Source organism: Glycine soja, chromosome 1 (genome assembly GCF_004193775.1).
Source record: "Glycine soja cultivar W05 chromosome 1, ASM419377v2, whole genome shotgun sequence".
Lineage (NCBI taxonomy): Eukaryota > Viridiplantae > Streptophyta > Magnoliopsida > Fabales > Fabaceae > Glycine > Glycine soja.
In genome coordinates this window covers 25,540,654-25,556,622 of record NC_041002.1, presented here as the reverse complement: position 1 = coordinate 25,556,622, position 15,969 = coordinate 25,540,654, and the positions used below count along the sequence as shown (strand labels likewise).

General features: G+C 33.9%; 1 protein-coding gene across 2 annotated transcripts in view; it reads left to right on the top strand.

The window, feature by feature from the left end:
- Window positions 1–15,969, top strand: part of LOC114413788 (methionine aminopeptidase 1B, chloroplastic-like) — a 38,548-nt gene extending 22,579 nt beyond the window's left edge. Inside the window, exons 4-10 of one of the 2 annotated variants that reach the window (XM_028378326.1) lie at window positions 10,951–11,112; window positions 11,198–11,239; window positions 12,053–12,124; window positions 12,318–12,397; window positions 13,950–14,047; window positions 14,548–14,595; window positions 15,054–15,969. In XM_028378326.1, the coding sequence (XP_028234127.1) occupies window positions 10,951–11,112; window positions 11,198–11,239; window positions 12,053–12,124; window positions 12,318–12,397; window positions 13,950–14,047; window positions 14,548–14,595; window positions 15,054–15,199 (648 nt within the window). In that variant the 3' untranslated portion in view covers window positions 15,200–15,969. The remainder of the gene's footprint in view (window positions 1–10,950; window positions 11,113–11,197; window positions 11,240–12,052; window positions 12,125–12,317; window positions 12,398–13,949; window positions 14,048–14,547; window positions 14,596–15,053) is intronic. The other variant, XM_028378330.1, reaches the window with a different exon arrangement.

Genomic DNA, 15,969 nt, shown 5'->3' with positions numbered 1-15,969 from the left:
AAGAAAGAATATGCAAGATGATATTGCAGAATCTTTAGAACAAATGCATATTCATGGACAAGATTCTAAAGGAAAATGTAAAGGAAGCAATGAAGATCCTCCAGAAGAAGTCAAATCCAATGATGAACTTCCAAAAGAATGGAAAGCTTCAAAAGATCATCCCCTTGACAACATTATTGGTGATATCTCAAAAGGGGTAACAACTAGACATTCTTTTAAAGATTTATGCAATAATATGACTTTTGTATCTATGATTAAACCTAAAAATATAAAAGAAGCCATAGTAGATGATAACTGGATTATTGTCATGCAAGAAGAACTGAATCAATTTGAAAGAAACAATGTGTGGGAACTTGTAGAGAGACCTAAAAATTATCCCATCATAAGAACAAAATGGGTATTTAGAAATAAGTTAGATGAACATGGAATAATCATTAGAAATAAGGCTAGATTAGTTGCAAAAGGATATAATCAAGAAGAAGGTATAAATGATGAGGAAACATATGCTCCAGTTGTTAGATTAGAAGCCATTAGAATGCTCTTAGCATATGCATCCATAATGAATTTTAAGCTTTATCAAATGGATGTTAAAAGTGCTTTTCTAAATGGCTTAATTCAAGAAGAAATATATGTTATACAACCACCAGGTTTTGAAATATTGGATAAGGCAAATCATGTTTATAAATTGAAAAAGGCTTTATATGGCTTGAAACAAGCCCCTAGGGCTTGGTATGAGCGTCTAAGTAAGTTCCTTTTAGAAAAGGACTTTTCTAAAGGAAAAGTGGATGCTACTCTTTTTATAAAGAGAAAATCACATGATATTTTATTAGTTCAAATTTATGTTGATGACATTATTTTTGGATCCACTAATGAATTGTTGTGCAAGGAATTCTCCCATGACATGCAAAGTGAGTTTGAAATGTCAATGATGGGAGAACTTAACTTCTTTTTTGGATTACAAATTAAACAAATTAAGGATGGTATCTTTGTCAATCAATCCAAGTATTGCAAAGAGTTAATCCATAAATTCGACATGAAAAATGCTAAGCACATGGTTACACCAATGAACACTGCTTGTTATCTAGATAAAGATGAAACCGGTCAGTCAATAGATGTTAAGCAATATCGAGGTATGATCGGATCACTTCTTTATTTATCTGCTAGCAGGCCTGATATAATGTTTAGTGTGCGTATGTGTGCTAGATTTTAATCAAATCATAAACAATCACATCTTAGTGCTGTTAAAAGAATCATTAAATATTTGGTAGGCACTACAAACATAGGTTTATGGTATCCTAGAAATTCCACATGCACCCTAATTGGATATTCTGATTCAGACTTTGACGGTTCTAAAATAGATAGAAAGAGCACTAGTGGAACTTGTCAATTCATTGGATCTGCTCTAGTTTTTTGGCACAGTAAGAAACAAAATAGTGTTGCTTTATCCACTGCAGAAGCGGAATATATTTCTGCCAGCAGTTGTTGTGCTTAAATCTTATGGATGAAGCAACAACTGTTTGATTATGGAATCCTTCTTAACCATATACCTATTAGATGTGATAATACAAGTGCAATTAATCTCTCCAAAAATCCAGTTCAACACTCTAAAACTAAACATATATAAATTAGGCACCATTTTCTTAGAGATCATGTTCTAAAGGGAGATTGTGTATTAGAGTTTGTTGATACTAATAATCAACTTGCTGATATTTTCACAAAACCTCTCCCCAAAGAAGCATTCTTCTCTATTAGAAGGGAATTAGGTCTCTTAGATGTTAGTGATTTAGATAAATAAGGATTGATTGATTAATTTACTCTTATGATTAATTGTTTATGTTAAGTATGTTATTTTGATTGATTTTGTTTAAATTCTTGTTATTATGATAGAATTTATGAATTCCTGTGTGTTTTATATTTGAATGCTTGAATTAAGTGCATTAGTAGTGATAATTAATAATATTAGATGTATTTAGCATAGACATAGGTAATTTTTTTTAGAAACTAGCCTAGTTTATGCTCTGGTAATCGATTACCATCCAGTGTAATTGATTACACAAGAACAGGAAGCATGTAATTGATTACAACATCCTGTAATCGATTACCAGAAGGCTTATTAGTCCTGTAATCGATTACCAAGCCTTGTAATCGATTACAACTCGTCCTCGTCTATAAATACCCACGAAACCTGTGTTGCTGCACAGCCAAGGCCTTTCCTCGTGCCTCCTCCATCCCTAAATCTTCAAACTTTCGTATCTTACTCAAATCTTCACCAAAACACGTCTCGTAAAGCCCAATCTTCCTCTTTTTCACTCCTCTTTCACTTCCACCGATTGAAATCCACTAAAACTTCATCAAATGACATAACCATCGAAGAAGAGAAAGGGATCATCCTCCACCGTTGCTGCCCATCGCCGCCACGGACCATCCGAAGCACCCACAACACCTATTCATCCCTCTTTGTCATCTCCAAGATCATCCACGTTGTTTTCATCCGATGATCAGCGTCTACGGTACCTTTCTCAATTTTCTTCTAGGATCATCTTAGACCCTAAGTACCTAGACGTAGATTTCTTTAATGATAAAACGTTTGATTGCTATCAAGTGTTTCAGAATTCTGGCCTGGTTGATTTCATGTCATTAAAATTGTCACATTATCCTAAACTTGTAAAGGTCTTCTGCTGCAATTTAAAAATTCAGGATAACATTATTTCTTCTGAGGTGCATGGTATTCCTATGATCATTCATCAGTCATTGTTCTTTTCTTTAACTCATTTACCCAGTCAAGGTGCACCTTTAGAGGGCACCATTGCTGATGATTGGAAATTTGATTATTCTAGTCATGATGCTCGTCGTATGGTCTGCAATGACCAGGTTGAAATGACCGGTAGATTGCTGGCCGGGTCATTAGCATTTGATAATCGCATCATGCACTATATAATTGTTAGAATTTTGCTTCCCCGGTCTTCAAATTTGGCCCAAGCCTTTGAGGAGGATTTGATTCTGATGTGGGTTTTTCTTACCGGTCGTCAGATCGACTGGGCCCACTTGGTTCGGTACTGAATGCTTAAGACATTACCGACCAATGCACCTCTCCCTTACCCTCAATTGATAACTTTGTTTCTGCGGCATTTTTAAATTCCGCTTGATGATGAACCATTTGTTCAAGTCAAGCGTTCCTTTGCAATTGGTGCTGGTGCAGTGACTTCCTTTGGATACCGTAAGGATCGGAATGGTCAATGGCTGAAGAAAGACGCACTCCCTCCTCAAGATGAGCGTACTCCTTCACCTCTTTCTCAGCTAGATGATTTAGCACTCATGACTGAAGTTCTTTCCGAATTACGGGATCTTCGTTCTTATGTTGGTGAACGTTTCGACTCATTGGATACACGTTTTGCCGGCATGGATATTCGCCTCACACAACATGAAGAGGATGTGGGTTACATTCGTCAGAGTTTCGCTCTTCCACCACCACCTCTACCTTCTTAGAATTTAGTTTCTAATTCTATGTCTCTTATAAGCCGTGTATTTTGGTTATGCTACTTAGATTATTATGTTCAGTACTTTATTTATCTTGTAGTATTTGGATTTCAGACTTTTATGCTCTGATACCACTTGTCTAACAAGTCTATGTTAGACAAGTGGCCTTAGATATCTTAAGAAGGGGGGGTTGAATTAAGATATCACAAACTATTTCCCCAATTAAAGTTCTATTTCACTTTCTATTCAATTTACAAATTCCCTTAACAATGAACTTCTTAAATATTGATTCAAATAGAACAATCTGAATATAAATATAAAACAATAATAAATAAAAGAGTTTAAGGGAAGAGAAAGTGCAAACTCGGATTTATACTGGTTCGGCCACACCCTTGTGCCTACGTTTAGTCCCCAAGCAACCCGCTTGAGAGTTCCACTTTCTTGTAAAATCCTTTTACAAGTTCTGAACACACAAGGACTATCCTTCCTTTGTGTTCAGAATTCTTTTACAACAAGAGACCCTCGGTCTCTTAATCCCTTAGAGAATTAGAAAGAAGAGAAGAATGAATCTCTCTTGAAAGAGATAGATTTTACAATCTGAGCACTCAAATGATTCCTTAATGAATTGCAAGTGGATTGGCCAAGGAATTCTTAAGAGGATAAAACAATTTTGCTCTTTTGAGAGAATAAACACTTGTTGTTTTGAAAAAACTCTGAGCAAATTCGTGTTCTAAGTCACATATATATAGACCATTGGTGGTCATGTAAAAACCATTTGAGAAGTTGTGACTCTTAGAAATATTTTTCTGAAAATCTTGACTGGTAATCGATTACAATATTTGTGTAATCGATTACAGCTTTTAAAATTTGAATTAAAACGTTTATTAACTGCTGGTAATCGATTACCAATATTGTGTAATCGATTACACAGCCTAAAATTTGAATTCAAATATTTAATAGCTGTTGTAAATCATTTTTGACCACTGGTAATCGATTACATCCTCTGGTAATCGATTACTAGAGAGCAAATCTCTTGAAAAACACTTTTTAACTTAAATTACTTGGTCAAACCTTTTGCTACATCAATTAAGAATTCCCTTCCTGAAATACTAGTGATCATCTTGATGTTGTGGCTTGTATTCTTGGACCATAGTCTTGAATTTAAACTTGAAAAGCCCATTTGCATCAAATCATCATGATCATCATCAAAACACCAAAGTCATTTGCTTCTACAATCTCTCCCTTTTTTATGATGACAATATAAGTCCTGAAATCAAGATACAAGCAAGCAATGTATATATATAAAATTTGCGTTCACTCCCCCTATGTTTTGGAATTGATGATCACTTGATTTCTAAGCTTTTTCTAAGCCTTTATACACCCCATTTTTCTCCCCCTTTGGCAACATCAAAAAGCCAAAGTGTTTGGGAATTATCACAGATATAATAATGAAGTGGAAACAGAGTAATTACAAAGTATAAGGCATAACCAACCAAACTCATAAATAAGACATAACCAAACCAGAATCCAAACAGTTCAAAATTCAAAAACCACATAGTATCAAAGCATAAAAGTCTGAAATCCAAATACTACAAGATAAATAAAGTACTGAACATAATAATCTAAGTAGCATAACCAAAATACACGGCTTATAAGAGACATAGAATTAGAAACTAAATTTTAAGAAGGTAGAGGTGGTGGTGGAAGAGCGAAACTCTGACGAATGTAACCCACATCCTCTTCATGTTGTGTGAGGCGAATATCCATGCCGGCAAAACATGTATCCAATGAGTCGAAACATTCACCAACATAAGAACGAAGATCCCGTAATTCGGAAAGAACTTCAGTCATGAGTGCTGAATCATCTCGCTGAGGAGGAGGTGAAGGAGTACGCTCATCTTGAGGAGGGAGTGCGTCTTTCTTCAGCCATTGACCATTCCGATCCTTACGGTATCCAAAGGAAGTCACTGCACCAGCACCAATTGCAAAGGAACGCTTGACTTGAACAAATGGTTCATCATCAAGTGAAATTTGAAAATGACGCAGAAAGAAGTTATCAATTGAGGGTAAGGGAGAGGTGCATTGGCCTGTAATGCCTTAAGCATTCGGTACCAAACCAAGTGGGCCCAGTCGATCTGACGACCGGTAAGAAAAACCCACATCAGAATCAAATCCTCCTCAGAGGCTTGGGCCAAATTTGAAGACCGGGGAAGCAAAATTCTAACAATTATATAGTGCATGATGCGATTATCAAATGTTAATGACCCGACCAGCAATCTACTGGTCATTTCAACCTCGTCATTGCAGACCATACGGCGAGCATCATGACTAGAATAATCAAATTTCCAGTCATCAACAATGGTGCCCTCAAAAGGTGCACCTTGACTGGGTAAATGAGTTAAAGAAAAGAACAATGACTGATCAATGATCATAGGAATACCATGCACCTCAGAGGAAATAATGTCATCCTGAATTTTTAAATTGCAGCAGAAGACCTTTACAAGTTTAGGATAATGTGACAATTTTAATGACATGAAATCAACCAGGCCAGAATTCTGAAACACTTGATAGCAATCAAACGTTTTATCATTAAAGAAATCTACGTCTAGGTACTTAGGGTCTAAGATGATCCTAGAAGAAAATTGAGAAAGGTACCGTAGACGCTGATCATCGGATGAAAACAACGTGGATGATCTTGGAGATGACAAAGAGGGATGAATAGGTGTTGTGGGTGCTTCGGATAGTCCGTGGCGGCGATGAGCGGCGGCGGTGGAGGATGATCCCTTTCTCTTCTTCGATGGTTCTGCCATTTGATGAAGTTTTAGTGGATTTCAATCGGTGGAAGTGAAAGAGGAGTGAAAAAGAGGAAGATTGGGCTTTACGAGACGTGTTTTGGTGAAGATTTGAGTAAGATACGAAAGTTTGAAGATTTAGGGATGGAGGAGGCACGAGGAAAGGTCTTGGCTGTGCAGCAACACAGGTTTCGTGGGTATTTATAGACGAGGACGAGTTGTAATCGATTACAAGGCTTGGTAATCGATTACAGGACTAATAAGCCTTCTGGTAATCGATTACAGGATGTTGTAATCGATTACATGCTTCCTGTTCTTGTGTAATCAATTACACTGGATGGTAATCGATTACCAGAGCATAAACTAGGCTAGTTTCTAAAAAAAATTACCTATGTCTATGCTAAATACATCTAATATTATTAATTATCACTACTAATGCACTTAATTCAAGCATTCAAATATAAAACACACAGGAATTCATAAATTCTATCATAATAACAAGAATTTAAACAAAATCAATCAAAATAACATACTTAACATAAACAATTAATCATAAGTAAATTAATCAATCAATCCTTATTTATCTAAATCACTAACATCTAAGAGGCCTAATTCCCTTCTAATAGAGAAGAATGCTTCTTTGGGGAGAGGTTTTGTGAAAATATCAGCAAGTTGATTCTTACTATTAACAAACTCTAATACACAATCTCCCTTTAGAACATGATCTCTAAGAAAATGGTGCCTAATTTCTATATGTTTAGTTCTAGAGTGTTGAACTGGATTCTTGGAGAGATTAATTGCACTTGTATTATCACATCTAATAGGTATAAGGTCAAGAAAGATTCCATAATCAGAAGGTTGTTGCTTCATCCATAAGATTTGAGCACAACAACGGCTGGCAGGAATATATTCCGCTTCTGCAGTGGATAAAGCAATACTATTTTGTTTCTTACTGTGCCAAGAAACTAGAGCAGATCCAATGAATTGACAAGTTCCACTAGTGCTCTTTCTATCTGTTTTAGAACCGACAAAGTCTGAATCAGACAATTCGGGTGCATTTGGAATTTCTAGGATACCATAAACCTATGTTTGTAGTGCCTACCAAATATCTAATGATTCTTTTAACAGCACTAAGATGTGATTGTTTAGGATTTGATTAAAATCTAGCACGCATACACACACTAAACATTATATCAGGCCTGCTAGCAGATAAATGAAGAAGTGATCCGATCATACCTCGATATTGCTTAACATCTATTGATTGACCGGTTTCATCTTTATCTAGATAGCAAGCAGTGTTCATTGGTGTAGCCATGTGCTTAGCATTTTCCATGTCAAATTTGTGGATTAAGTCTTTGCAATACTTGGATTGATTGACAAAGATACCATCCTTAGTTTGTTTAATTTGTAATCCAAAAAAGAAGTTAAGTTCTCCCATCATTGACATTTCAAACTCACTTTGCATGTCATGGGAGAATTCCTTACACAACAATTCGTTAGTTGATCCAAAAATAATGTCATCAACATAAATTTGAACTAATAAAATATCATGTGATTTTTTCTTTATAAAAAGAGAGTAGTATCCACTTTTCCTTTAGAAAAGTCCTTTTCTAAAAGGAACTTACTTAGACGCTCGTACCAAGCCCTAGGGACTTCTTTCAAGCCATATAAAGCCTTTTTCAATTTATAAACATAATTTGGCTTATCCAATATTTCAAAACCTGGTGGTTGTTCAACATATACTTCTTCTTGAATTAAGCCATTTAGAAAAGCACTTTTAACATCCATTTAATAAAGCTTAAAATTCATTATGGATGCATATGCTAAGAGCATTCTAATGGCTTCTAATCTAGCAACTGGAGCATACGTTTCCTCATAATCTATACCTTCTTCTTGATTATATCCTTTTGCAACTAATCTAGCCTTATTTCTAATGATTATTCCATGTTCATCTAACTTATTTCTAAATACCCATTTTGTTCCTATGATGGGATAATTTTTAGGTCTCTCTACAAGTTCCCACACATTGTTTCTTTCAAATTGATTCAGTTCTTCTTGCATGGCAATAATCCAGTTATCATCTACTATGGCTTCTTTTATATTTTTAGGTTCAATCATAGATACAAAAGTCATATTATTGCATAAATCTTTAAGAGAATGTCTAGTTGTTACCCCTTTTGAGATATCACCAATAATGTTGTCAAGGGGATGATCTTTTGAAGCTTTCCATTCTTTTGGAAGTTCATCATTGGATTTGACTTCTTCTGGAGGATCTTCATTGCTTCCTTTACCTTTTCCTTTAGAATCTTGTCCATGAATATGCATTTGTTCTAAAGATTCTGCAATATCATCTTGCATATTCTTTCTTGACAAGATAGCATTAGATTCATCAAAAGTAACATGAATAGATTTCTCAATATTCATAGTTCTTTTATTATATATCCTATATGCTTTGCTTTGTAATGAATATCTAAGAAAGATGCCTTCATCAGATTTTGCATCAAATTTTCCTAGATTGTCTTTACCATTATTAAGCACAAAACATTTGCAACCAAAAACATGTAGATGTGAAATGTTGAGTTTTCTACCATTATATAACTCATATGAGGTTTTCTTTAAAATGGGTCTTATTAATGCCCTATTCATGATGTAACATGCAGTATTGACGGCTTCAGCCCAAAAATATTTTGGAAGAAAAGTTTCATTTAATAAAGTTCTAGCAATTTCTTCCAATGACCTATTTTTCCTCTCAACAACTTCATTTTGTTAAGGGGTTCTAGGTGCAGAAAAATTGTGTTCAATACCATGTTCTTCACAAAATGATTCAAAATCTTTGTTTTCAAATTCACCCCATGATCACTTCTAATGGATGCAATCTTAAGATTTTTCTTGTTTTGTATAACTTTAGCAAGTTTTCTAAATGCTTGGAATGCATCACTTTTATGAGTGATAAATAATGTCCAAGTATATCTAGAGAAATCATCAACTATAACAAGAGCATAGTAATTTTCTCCAAAACTCATGGTTCTAAATGGACCAAATAAATCCATATGCAATAATTGTAAGGGTTGAGTGGTTGAAACAATATTTTTAGATTTGAATGAGACTCTAGTTTGTTTGCCCTTTTGACATGCATCACATAGTTTATCTTTTTCAAATTTCAATTTAGGGAAACCAACTACTAAATCTTTTGAAATTAATTTGTTTAAGTGATCCATGTGAGCAATTCTTTTATGCCATAATCATGGATCATCATCTTTGCTAAGAAAACAATGATTGTTATCTAATTTTAGGCTTAAGTCTATCATGTATACATTGTTGACTCTATGTTCTACATGCTTTATATTAATGTCATGTTTATGTTCTATAAGACATTTTTGAGAATCAAATGATACTAGATAGCCTTTGTCACATAATTGACTAACACTAAGCAGGCTGTACTTAAGACCTTCAACAAGTAGAACATTTTCAATGGAGTTTGAAGAATTTGTACCTATTTTACCAACTCCAAGGATTCTACCTTTGTTGTTGTCACCATATGTTACATGCCCGCTTTTCTTGGGAGAGATATGTGTAAACTTTGATGCATCTCCAGTCATATGTTTTGAGCATCCGCTATCTATGTACCACTCCTTCCTCAAAGACACCTACATAATCAAGTTTTTGACTTAGGTACCCAAACTTTATTGGGTCCTTATGTGTGTTAGTGTAAACTGAGGATCCTTTTGGGACCCATATCATTTTAATGTTGCTGTAGTTTTTCTTAAAGTAGCAAGTAGATATGTCATGTCCTTTTCTTCCACAGTAAAAACAAGTGATAGAACTAGAATTATATTTTTGTGTGGAAGTAGAGAAGTTTTTATGAAATTTTTGTTATTTTTCAGATTTATATCCAAGTCCAGCCTTATTGGAGACATATCTTTGTTTTTCTAATATGACATCTAAATTATTTTTACTATAAGAAAATTTTGCAATTGAGTTTTTCAATTCTTTAATTTCTTTTTCATATTTTTCACAACAACTACAAGAATCTGATATTTTCTTGTCAGAAATAGTAGAGATATGAACTTTTACATTTGATTTAGAAATTGAGACTTCATTTCTAAGATGATCTAATTCTTTGTTTAATTTTGAAATTTCATTTTCTAGATTTGAAATTGTTTTCTTAGAAGATGAAACTAACTTTGCAAGTTTAATTGACTCTTTATGCAAATCAGCAAATGCATCTTGTAATTCATCAAAAGAAATAGATAAGTTATTTGAAGATGTTACCTCTTCATCACTTTCATAACTTTTAGCCATAAGGAAGATGTTTATCTCTTCATTTTCTGAATCTTCAGAAGATTCCATATCATTTTCATCCCATGTGATGTATGCTTTCTTCAATTTCTTTTCACTAAAATTTTTCTTTAAAGACTTCTCCATCTTTTTCTTGAAGATGGGACAATTAACCCTCAGATGTCCAGGTTGATTGCACTCAAAGCACTTTGGAGTAGAGGATGAAGTTTCTGTCCTTTTAGATTTAAAATTGGGTCGCCTTTGATTTCCTCTTACTTTAAGAAACTTGTTGAATCCTTTTAAAAAAGGCTCAGACTTCCCAATTTTTATATTTTGCGTTTGGTATGATAATCTACTTTGTGCTGCTATTTTAATCTAACTTAATCTTGGTTTAAATTGTCAGCCTTCTGTAACAACTAATGAGATTGATAAAGCAGTGCACCAGATGATAATTGATGCCGGTGCTTATCCCTCACCCCTTGGCTATGGTGGATTTCCGAAAAGTGTGTGCACATCTGTTAATGAGTGCATGTGCCATGGAATACCTGATTCTCGGCAGTTACAGGTTTTATGAGCCTATATTGCTATTTCTAACTTTATCTTTGGCATGCATTTTGCTCGTAACTGACGACAATGATCTCTTTTTGCAGAATGGTGATATTATTAACATTGATGTGACAGTCTACCTGGATGTATGTTTCTCCCTTACTAAAATTTTATTTAGGCTTAAGTGGTCACAAATATAGGTGTATTGTCGGTGTTATTTATACAATTATTTGGAGCTGTCTTATAAATTACAGTTTCATAATAATTTTCTTGTCTATATCTTATAACGCATGCAGCTAGAATGTTTAGTTATTAGGGTGCCTCTTATACCTGGAGCTGGTTTTCAGCTTATTTCTATTATTTTCTTCCCATGCAAACATGCTTTAACAAGAAGGAAATATTCATTGACTATGGATAAACATGCATTGGCATCGGTGCTGAAAGCTAAAATAAGCAAGTCGTTGCTACTTTGTTGATTATCAATAAGTGACTGTTCAATTTTTTTACATGATTTATGCCATTATATTTTGTATCAACTTGTAATATTTTTTCATCAGTTTTCCACTTAAAAATAATACATTTAAAGGAAATGATTGGTGAGTTATGATATTTCAGTTGGATAAAAAGCTTTTCTCTCCATTTGAGAAAGCATATACACAATTTTATTTATAGTCTTCTGAAAAAACAGCTGGAATCTGAGGGAGTAGGACTTTAATTTCTCATGATATTTTTTAGGATTTCTCTCATCATGTATATTAAATTTGATTGTGTGAATTTATTTTATGATGCTCTGTCTGGTAGTTTCTCTTTTTTTTTTCTATTTTTTTTCTAACAGATTAGCTGTGCTCTATTTATATTGTATTTTGGGTGCAATGCTGGTTACTAATAGTCTCTCTAAGATATTAATTTCTTAGTGTTAATGACCAATCAAATTAATGCCCTTCTATATGCTATATTAGGGATATCATGGAGACACATCAAAGACATTTTTTTGTGGGGAAGTCGGTGATGAACTCAAAAATCTTGTTAAGGTAAATAATTGTCAGCTGATTGTGGGGAAAAAGAAACTTCACTGTATTGTTAATTTGATTGTTGTGGTATGGGTTGTACTCTATTGACCAAATATTACTATCTTTATCTATTTGCTTTTTTCATCACATTAAACAATTTCAGTTGTTCAGTTGTTTAGATTATTCATTAAGTAAATCCTTTATCTGTTGGAAGGTAACTGAAGAGTGCCTGGAGAAGGGAATAGCTGCGTGCAAGGACGGTGCTCTCTTTAGGAAAATTGGAAAGAGAATCAGGTAAATTATCTTTGCATTATAATGACGAAAATGCCTACATGCTTGTAAATGTACTAGTGCCGACATTGGTCATGTCTTGCATGTGAATCTTGGTTTACTTTCCTTTAACTTGTAAAACTAGTTGCAGCTTTGCAATTGAATGAACCCATTAACATTATATGTATTATTAGCTATTCTTCCTACACCAAGCTGCAAGAGAAGATTTATATGCTGTATCATTCTTTGAAATTACTAATTACTAAACTATCCTGAAACAAAAATGGGTTAAAATTTTATTGTACATATTACTTTGCAGACTTTATTAGAGAAAGGACGAGGAATAAATAATCCTAGGCACTGTGTAATGAAGAGATGTCAAATCCAAGTCATACTTAAAATGCGGCAACAGCTCACAATCATAAAATACTTTCTTTTGTATTTGTCAATTTCCACGTTTTCATTCCAAGAATCCTAACTTAATAAATTACTTCTATACAAAACCATTGGAGCCAAGTATCTAAGAGTAGGCTGTTGTGATCATAAAAATGAATATTCTGCAATTCTATTGTACTTTTCACTCTGTCGACTATTCTGAGTTAAAATGAGAGCAATCACATAATCAGTGTCTTCATCTGCAGGATCGTTGAATACATTAGAAGTTAAAACATAAAATACTATGCATTTCACAAGTCCTCTCCATTGAGACAGGAAAAGTTGTTCATCTCCCATACTTGAGTGGGTCTAAATGCAATTTCTTCTTCATATTTCTGTTTCTATATCAAAAATAAAATGACGATACTATGATTCCCCTTGTAACACTCCCCATCAAATATAGCATGCTTCATCAAGTTATCAAAGGTAGTTAAATAGGGGAATTTGGAACGTTACATGTAGCCCATTTTCCCTTTCATTTGACCACAAGGAGTACTGACTGAAACCAATCTCTGACATTTAACTCATTTAATTTGAGTTCGATGATTTGGATGGAAGGGTTCTAGTCAATGGTTTGGAAAGGTGGGGACATGGAAGTCTGGTTTGAGTTTGACTTTTTGGGGGATGACTATTCAGGGTTTTCAGTGATGGGGGCATTAGCCATGAAGCTATGCCAAGTCATCACTTAACTGATGGCAGGAACTCGATACAAAAGTTTCGATATATTGGAAACTCAACAATGGAAAAATATTTTAGGGACCCAGAACAAAATTCGATCATTTATCCAGGACTTTAAACATATTTAATCCTAAATAATTTATATTGTGATAAACGATTATTTTTAACTATTGATAATTTTAAAATAAATAATTTAGAAATAAAGATGAAATGAATAGATTGAAAGAGATAAGAGGTTAAGAAAAATTCTTAAAAACACTTCCATTGAATAATAACTCCTAAAAATGCTCTAATTCACGATAACTATTCTAATTCATGTATATAGGGCATTTGAATTTTCTACATCTGTTTCTAGTTTCTGTATACAATTATTGTATATCTTAATTGATGATGTGATCTGCAATTGGTGGTTGCTTATATAGATTTTTTAAGTATTTGCTTTTCTTTTGAAACATTATCGCAGTGAGCATGCTGAAAAGTATGGCTATGGTGTAGTGGAGCGTTTTGTTGGGCATGGTGTGGGAACAGTGTTCCATTCTGAACCAATTATTATGCACAATCGTAAGTGACTAACTTGTATAATTTCTTCATCACATTGTTTTTCAATCATAATATGACTGTCTAAAATAACACTACATTAACTGCACATTTATTGCTTGGTTTTTCTATGTTATATGCTTAGAGTTGCCACTTAACTGGATTTATCGTAATAGAGTGTTCACCTAGGGGTGTGTGGTTTGAATTTTACGAAAACCGAACCAGACTGTTATGTACAGTTTATTTTGGAAAACCAAATCTGTTTTCCCCTCCCATTCAATTTGATATTTTTGGGAAATTGGTTCTAGATCGGTTTAAAACAAACATAAACCAGTTTGAAACCAGTTTTGAGCTGATTTTAAACTGTTTTTGGTTCAAAACCAGTTCAAATCCTGTTTTAAATTTGTTTCAAAACCAGTTTTTTGAACCTTTATTTTTCTCTCTCGAAATCCAATTTTAAAACTGGTTAACGGAACCAATTTTGTTTTAAAACAGACTTTTAATTTTATACCATTGCTTGACAGGCAATGAGAAGGCAGGTCGCATGATTGAAGGTCAAACATTTACAATTGGTAAGTGCATTGTTAATTTGTACGAAGAATCTGAGGTGATAATTGCTAACTTGTCTTTGACATATGGCTTCACATATTACTTTGTGGTATGTCTAGAACAATTGGAGTTATTGATGAGTGGTCATCCTACTCATAATCAGTAGTTTGAATTGACTCCTTGTTTTGGAATAATATATACGAGGGGAATTTCCTTGGTAGAAAGAAGAGGTAGGGATCTGTTTGGTTTTAGGAAATGTATTTGTTTCCGTTTTCTGTTTTCACTAGGAATTACAAATATGCCAAAAAAATTCCACTATCCATCATTCTTTGTCTTCTTTTCTACCTGAGGGCGGTAAAGCATTTTTTTAGATTCACCATCAGTTCTATATGGTTATAAAAATGCTACATCATAATTCTTAATTCTTAGAATATGGGTTTTTATTGGGAATGATTCCTTAAGAATTCTATCCAAATTGCAGAGCCGATTCTTTCGATGGGAAGCATTGATTCCATTACATGGCCTGACAACTGGACAACAATAACAGCTGATGGTAGTCCGGCTGCACAGTTTGAGCATACCATTTTGATAACTAAGACTGGAGCCGAAATTTTGACTAAATGTTGACATGGTAATTCTTTGTTTAATCCACATTGATGTTATGAAATATGAAGAGTTTGTGTCTAAGTTGTAAATATGTGCCCTGAAATTAATTTGCTTCTGGAATATTATGCTCTGGCTAGTAAAGATTGCCTTCAGAAGCTGTATACCAAATTCTCTAGTGCATAGAATTTTCATATATGATGGCACCAGATATAGAGAAAGATTCAACAGTACATGTTTCTATCAGAAAACAGAGTTATGGCAATGCATTCAGAGAGTCTCTGCTCAGATAACTGTCAAACTGAAAGTTGAAATGGTAGTCTAATTTAGTTCGCGAGAATAGCTTGGTTATTGTTCGTTGGCAACTTGGCATTTTCTAATTTTATGCTTTGAAGATATTGGGAAGAGTTTAAGCTGGTGATTTCATATAAAGTGGTGGACATTAGCCATTGGACGACTGATAAAGCTGGACTAGATGAGGAATCTCGAGTTGAATTTCAGATTGACATAGTGAATCTTCGAATCAGCAAAAGCTCAATCGTGTTAATAAAATAAGCGAAGTTCTGCTTGTCATATAGTAATAATCCTGTGGCTCAATCTAAAGAATATACATGCTTGCATAAAGTATGATAATCAATCTGCTTATCATATGGGATTGGGTTGGAAATAAGTTCAATCGAGTTTTGTTTTAAGTTGCATATCTTGTTTTATTGTTCTTTAATGAGTTTGAAACAAACTCTTTTGTAATGTTTTGCACATTATTAATTTAAAAAGGGCAACCAATCTCCTATAGA